Source organism: Clavelina lepadiformis, chromosome 8 (genome assembly GCF_947623445.1).
Source record: "Clavelina lepadiformis chromosome 8, kaClaLepa1.1, whole genome shotgun sequence".
Taxonomy (NCBI): Eukaryota; Metazoa; Chordata; class Ascidiacea; order Aplousobranchia; family Clavelinidae; genus Clavelina; species Clavelina lepadiformis.
Window position 1 is genome coordinate 3,497,023 of NC_135247.1, and position 8,051 is coordinate 3,505,073.

An 8,051-nucleotide genomic window follows, 5' to 3' on the forward strand; every position below is an offset into this window, starting at 1 on the left:
TAAACAACGTAAGCCGTTATTCTTAATTTTCAGATAAAATAGTGAACCTTACTACCGAAATGAAACCCTGAGTCTTGAATTCCAAACATTTTGCCAAAAGAATACGTCACGAGAATATCCAGAAAAGCTGATGAAAATGAAATAACAAGAGCATAGTATCATACCATCTGGAGTATTGATCTTAGTGGTCCGACCCGATTACAAGATCAAGTGATGCCGTGGGTGTCCTCTGAACCAAAATGAAGCAAATTTGGGTTTTCACAAACAGCATGCACTTTAATCGCAACAAGCGATTGACAACCTTTCTCCAAGTTGCAAGCAAATGCTAGCAGAAAAGATAAGTACAAAAGTAAGATCAGCCGTACTTCAATTTTGCAAATATAGTTGATAGCGTTGGTCAAACTATGTGTCTGGTGGTTTGGTGGTGTCTTTGCAAGGACAAACAAGCATGCTTAAAGGCGTAACTGTTTTGGCACTTATGGATGACAAGTGTTCTAGATCCGTTTCAAAAGATATCTTTGAAACGACGAGGTTTAATAAATGTTAGTTTAATTATAAATTTAAGCTGTCGGTGAAAGCAAACTTTAAAACAAGTTTTGAGGTTTTGAAATGTTTTTTATTTGACCAACGTCGCGACATTCGTTGGATTGTAAAACCAAACCGGCGGAACTGTTCAAAAAAAGCTTTACCACACACTTCGCGTGTTTATCAAAAACGTTTCGACAGCTTTAGGCGGTAGATTTTAAAGATATATTAATAGCCTGTCTGGAGCACAAAGTAGGTCAAAAATACGTCAAGTTGGTTTTCAGCTCATACACGACCACTGGCTCTGTACATTACCGCCACACGCACAGTCGCACATATATTAAGATTTTGCAATGGTAACCACTTAATCTGATAAAAACAAAATCTAAAAACCAACATTAAGTGAGGGTAAGGAAATCTTTACCGTGTATAAACAGATATTATCTACACGAAGTACCATTATGCCAAACTAGAGTACATTGTGCAACGCCAATAATAAACTTGATGTAGAAAAATTTATATTATGGATCGCATAACTTCCGACAAATATCTTTTCAACAAGAAGTACCTTATTATGTACATTTAAGCTTAAAGGAGTAATACTGTAACGATTATTTTCTCGTTCATGTAGCCAGGCTTAATTTCACGTTTACGGTGAACCGCAACACCCTTAACTGCGAGTAAATATATACAGTGTAGCGTTATCACGCTAATAAAACAAACCGATGATCTTTGAAAAAGCCACATTTAATCGCTCACAGCCATGCAGACACCGGTTAAAAAATCCCTCAAAAAAGCGCACAACCTTTCTATTTCACAAGGGTACCAAATCATGTGATCAAAATAGTTAAGAACAAACACGCAAAAGGTGCAAATTGGTTAAAACGCTTCCAACGAAAACACGATGATAAGCAACTACACAACACGTGAGGAACAAAGTTCGTAACAATACGTAACCACATAACCTCTCCAAGTTCTGAATGCAAAACCACATAACCTCTCCAAGTTCAAATCCTTTTCTTCAAAACAAAAATCATGCCGGCGAAGAGTTAATTATATCTTAGCATGATGATTATCCATTCTGAAAACGCGGAGGTGTACGCCGGCCTGCAACGGCATTGGCAAGCTATTTAAATCAGCGGTTTATACAAGTATTGGTTGTTTTTTACCCGAGACCAAAGCTTGAAATGATTTAATAGGTCTGTAATCTTTATAACTTTTCTTTTTAGGGTTTTACTAGTTCTATAGAACTATATATTCTATACTTTCACCTATAGGTGAAATCATTGATTACAGTTAGTACACAGTACTTTAGCGACATCACGGTGCGGCAAATTTTATTTGTAAATTGGATGTTTATTATTATGGCAAACTTAAAAATGATGCTTGCTCGTTTGGAAGCCGGTTCTAAAGCTTAAATAAGTAAAAAAAGTTCAAATCGTTTTTTAAAAGGCATTTTTAGCTCTCGCAGAACAGCGTTTCAGAACGAACTCAAAACAAGATAGGATGAAAAAAGAGGCTAAGACTTGAGAACAAGGGTTAACCCAATATGACGATAATCAACCAAAGCGATGCCCAAATGTTAAAAAAATAGAATTGCCTACCACGCATGGAATGCCGACAGATTTTTCCTCAGACATGAGTCACTAAATATGTCACGCGTGTGCTGTGAGAAGTATAAAGAGTTTAACGCGAACGCATTTGTAATCCTTTTCCTTCCTTTGAATGCGAAAAACAGTCGATTAAAAATAATGGTGCGACTAAACATCTCTCAATCAGACGCAATCGGGCAACGAAGGAAGTAAAACTAGTGCCAAATTATATGAAAAAAACGTATAGTGGTGACGAGAGAGCCAAAATTTCGAGAAAATTCTTAACTTCTTTTTCAAGCTGGCGTGATACGCATATAAACTGGTTGACGAACGGTTATCCCTCAAAAGAGACGTGTTTGTCTGACTCCAATATGGAAAGTGGCAGAGAGCACACAAATAATTTTATGTTTAACTTAGCTACAGTGGCTCGAAACGTAAGTGAACGTAAAATGATCGCGTTGTGTTAACACAATGGAAACAAGTCGTTATTGAGTGCGATAAAGACATTAACAGCAACTGTGCATTTATCAAAAAGCAAGCATGTAAAATAAAGGAACCCGTTAACATATAATACTGTATTTTTATAGTCGTTTTGATCATTTCTTGACAAATAAGACTACGATTGATAAGTAAGCCGGAAAGAATCTGCGACGATAACAATGGACATCTTTTATACTATCAAGTGGATATCAAGAAACTTCATTTTTTTTCTAATTATCGGCTTGGCAGCTGAATCAGCAATAACTAAAATCCGGTGAGCACCATTTACTCGCACAATGATAGCGATACCGAAACGAGCTCTTTAAAATTTTCTAAGCGGTAATTAAAAACTATGAAGAAATCTACTACATTTTGTCGCATTATACTGTAACTTGCTCTAGGCCTAGCGTTAAGGCAAGGTCGTGCATAAAAAAATTCATTTCTTTAAAATGTAATTTTCAGGGTTCGCAGATCAAGTGCACTTCCAACAAAAGTTGCAGTGTAAGTATGCAAAACTATACAAAGTTGATTAATTGTTAGCTAGGAAATTAAAGCATATTTATGTTTTATAACAATTGTGTACGATAACAGTAAATAGCCTTAAATCGCCCTAAATTGCAGTTTTAAACAAAAACAATAGATTTACAACTCCAATTGAATAAAAGGCATATTCATAAATACATATGATGATGCAACAATCAAAAGCTTTTGACAATCAATCAATCAATGCCGTAATCAATAATAATCAATAATAATGATTAATCAATATAATCTAAGCTTTTGACCGGGAAAATAATAGATATTTAATGGTGCAGAAACGTTAACCAAAAAGTTCAAGCAAATGCCGTAGAAATACACTGCTAAATTTGTAATTACGTGAAATCAATAAACGTTGGGATTTTTCCAACAATGCATGTTTTAATCCCTACACATAAATAAACGTTTTGTAGATTCCTTTGCTATGTAACTTTACATCATATAAAATTGCAAAACATTTTTATCATGCAAAATTCTTTCAAGCCGATTTTGTTTCATTAGGTTGTGCGACGAGAGTTTACATTCTTGCCGAAACTACTTCAATGCCTTGGCGGTGGTGCGTAAACTAAACCATCGGAGGTGTACCGAAGAGCAGCGGAGACGATACAACAAAATAATAAACGAGTGTAGGATGGCAAATAGAAGAGAACGTATCCAGAAAAGACAACAAAAAAAACAACTTGTGGTATAGGGAATTGAAAGAAAGAATTTCTGACGATAGTCGCCGATTACAACTTGCACGATACCTAGTACTGGGGTCACGAACATTCGGATCCTAGTGCACAGCTATTGGAAACGACTTATTTTACTCAAAAATTTTTAACATGTGTTGTACTTTGTAGATGTTAAAAATGTATGCATAATCATGTACATTACTTAATTGTATATAAGTATAGGTTATGTACAGTAGGCCTATGTTGTTAAGAATACAGCATAACGCTTTAAATGAAAAACTCCAGTAAGATTAAAGAACAATTGTATTGTTAGTAATTTATTGCTTACATCACTGCACCTGCTAAGCTAAAAGAATATGTTAGAAAAAGGGACACTGTGTTGTTTTTGTACACATAATCCAAGTAAATATTTCGTAAAAAAGTTTCACATTTGCATGTTCCGACAAAAGTGGTTTAATAAAGTTGAAAAGTTATGTAAATTAATTATCGCTGTGTATTATGTAACGAAAACGAATTGTTTGTTATTTATGTGACAATGCTGCATTTATATAAAAACTAAATAAATTCCAAGATTAAAATTAAAACTAATTTAATTTTAGATGTTGCTGGTAATGTGAGTGCGATTAAGCGTCGGGTTATTAACCAATAACTTCATCGTTGCCTAATCTACCTAGTGGAGCGAAAACAGCGAGGCAGTACGGAAAGGAGTCATTACAAAAATACTGTTTTCGTGCCGTGTGCGTATTTTAGCGACTGACGGTTTTAATCAACATTCACCCTAACGTGTTAACTACATTCTCAAACATCGAAACTTTCGATGATTGTCACGAATATTTTAGTATGTTGTTTGTGTTTACTACTGTAGCTTTGGCTTGTGTTTTTAATAAAGGTCGTGCCCAATTTTAGAAAACTAAACCTCAATTTGCGAGAGGTTCCAATCCAAAGTTTCTAATAAAAACAGGAGTGCATTGCATGCTGAGGTTAAATTTTTATCTTGTGGTTATGATATGATACTTTGTGATAACTTAAAAAACACAAGATAAATAATACATACACGAAACACAGAGTTTAGCCGTGTTTAGTTAAGCCGAAATCGTTACGATTTGCCAGTTTGAACAAGCACAACCAAGAAGAGTACGCAATAGAATCACACTTGCCATGTCTTCATGACATTTTACAGCAAGGTTTGCATTTTCAGAACTACTCTTCATATATTTATCTGCCGATACGATTATTATACAAATGTAGGTCGGCATATATAAACTGTTCATGTGACGATCATGAATTAAAAAAATTCACTCACGACCTAGATTGGAAATTCAAATTTTATTTACTTTTTATGGTATTGTGATGCAATGGCCAAACAAGTATTTCATAGGAAACCAACCACACCATACAGGGGCATAGTTATAAGTACGAGTAAACAAGCAATACATTTTGAAAACTTTAGTTGGAAATTCCACTTCTTTGAAGGGCATATAGCGAGAACAGTTAACACATAATCTGGCTTTCTAGGATTTTGAATCTTATCTCGGTGTAAACAGTATATAGTATATACTATATACAAAAGCGCCACCAAACACCATGCAGTTCATAATGACGAAGTAGTACAGGCTATCGGCTTTTTAAATCTTTACCCAGCAACTTCGAGTCAAATACAAACCAAGTCAAAAATCGTACCGTACATGTTTAAACTCGAATCGCCAATGGTTTATATGTAAAAGCACATCCCGCAGCAGAACTGCATGTCAATTGTCAATTAGATTAAAATGTACTTATTAAACCAACTGCATTTGAAGTAATAGTGTGTCGTAGCACATTCATTAGGCAAGCTTATTGGGCAACGTATAATGCACTATACCTCGTAGACCATGAAATAAATTATTATAATTACATGATGATGATTACAAAAAAAAATTCTATCAATAAAAAAAAGTGTATTCATAGAAAGGAAAAAGTTGTTTCTTTTGAAGCATCGATTGCAAACGGAAATATATTTTTACCCGATTTTGTGATGGGTGGAACCTGTCATGGCTCCATTAATAAGTAGCACTGGCAAAAAATAGAAACGGTAAAGGTCAATAAGTGAAATGATGCTTCTTGGGACTTTTGGAAATGGTTTGACGTAAAGACGTTTAAAATATGTATTACGGTTAAAAGTAACATTCTTTGTGCGTGGTAAACATATAAGGTACCACAACGATGGTTTATTTCTTGTTTGTTGTGTTCTCCGATAACAATTAATTATTTATCAAACAAACATTTGCATCTTGAACAACAAAACAACTATTTTTCAATTTTTATGGCGTTTGAATTCCTCAAATACGCCATAATGGCGGTACTTATATATCAGAGAGATCCGCATAAAATAAAGCCCATTAACATCAATAAAGGATAGTATAATACAATAAAAAGCATTGTTATTGTTTGAAGATACAACGTGACAACTTTCGTTATTTCCTGACGTTTGTTGATGTTGCAGTATACCCAACTTGAACCCACTTAAATGAAAATTACGCTGACTGTAAGTATGATTGTGAGCATAGGTCAAGGCGTGTGGTCGATGGTTTAAAGGCCTTTTTAGCAAAATGCGTAATTGGGTTTTGGCGTTTGTACCGTAGGTGACAAGTGCTTTAAACGTGTCTCAAAATTATGTATGAAGTAAATAGGAATAATAATGTTAGTTCGTTTGAGCTTGCATTATCATACACTCAGCGAATCAGCACTGGGGACGGTAGATTGACTGGATTAACCTCTTGAAACAATCTTGAGCATATATTAGGAATGGTTAAAATTCAATCAAAAAACTTGCAATAGTCAACAGAATTATCCATTTTCATGGATTTCGGGACCTCTCGTAAAATGCAAAACGAAGGGGTGTCATCGAATTATAATAACTTTTCTAAATTGCAGATGAAACTAATACCACGCAACATACTGTACTGAATTAAGTTTGCTATCGTGTCTGAGCACTTAAAGTTTTTACACCTTTTAATTTATCGTCGGGGTGTTTAGGTAATGTAATTGATGGCTTTGTTTTTAGTTTTTTTATACTAACACGAATTCAATTTGTTGATAGTTTGCGTTTATTTTCTTTCACTCTTGTACCTTCTGTGATCATGATCGAATCGTTTGTTTTGCGGTGTAAAAGCATAGCGTTTGCTTTTGTTTCTTTCTGAACACGCGACGCGCACAATTTGTACCGCCAGCCGAATGAAATCACTCCATTACTATAATCGTCCTACACCTTTCAAATTCTGAATATCTAACAGCATAAAGCAAAAAAATCACCCAATTACCAAGCATTTTATAACGATCGGTGCTTTACGAACTGTACTGTTTCCAAAATCGATACCGAAGACTGTGTCTGAACTCTAAATTTTTACATATAAATATTAAGAGCAGTGTTCCATATAGCGCAAACTATATTATTCATTAACGCATGTAAACCAATGTAGCACTGTGATGAGATAGTCACAATAAAAGGTAAACATTTTCGTACGTTAATGAAGTTGAAAGCACAGCTTACTAATGGCCTATCTGCAATAGGCGAATAGTGGCTTACTATAAGCATTATGCACTCCGCAACTTTGCCAACTTTGTCAGTTCGTTGATTACTTGCTTAATCTAACATTGGGGGTTGTATATTCGTTATTCACCCGCCGCTCCTTAAAATAAAATGAGATGGGTAGTTTATGGCTTACGCCCAACGAAGAGCCGAACAATAATTTAGCAAGACTTGATTTCCCTTCTGGATCCAACGTTGAAACAAACTGTTACTCCTACCGAATAATTGCTGCATTTTAACATTTTATTTCAAAAGTCGTTCGGTAACGGTGGTTTTCATATACAATTACGTAGTTACCGTGGGATTAACCGGTTTTATCAAACTCTGGTGGTAAATGTGCCTTAAATGGGAATGATCGCCTAAAACGCCGCTGGTTCAAATTGCTCGTCGTAAATTGTTTAGGCCGAAAACGCAAAGACAGTTTAGTTCGAGAATTTCCCAGCTCATTATTATGGTTTCGAGTTCCAAGCATCAATTTCAGCTCGATTATTTTCTGTTAGAGGTTTTATAATTAGCATTGTTACGACAAATGAAGCCGACTAAAGCAAAGAGTAATACCGAAAATAAACGATAACTACAACCTAAAATCAGCCGTTTTTTATCTAATGCAAAACAACAAAATCCGAAGTAATAACGGAAACTCTACATGAGATATCTTAGCGTGATAACATACTA

General features: G+C 35.0%; 1 protein-coding gene across 1 annotated transcript; it reads left to right on the forward strand.

The window, feature by feature from the left end:
• The first annotated feature begins 2,455 nt into the window (after window positions 1–2,455).
• On the forward strand, window positions 2,456–4,761 carry LOC143469005 (uncharacterized). The gene is made up of 3 exons (XM_076966519.1): window positions 2,456–2,871; window positions 3,060–3,098; window positions 3,636–4,761. The coding sequence occupies exons 1-3, from the start codon at window positions 2,777–2,779 to the stop codon at window positions 3,823–3,825; spliced, it is 324 nt and encodes a 107-aa protein (XP_076822634.1). The 5' UTR covers window positions 2,456–2,776; the 3' UTR covers window positions 3,826–4,761.
• The last annotated feature ends 3,290 nt before the right edge of the window (window positions 4,762–8,051 follow it).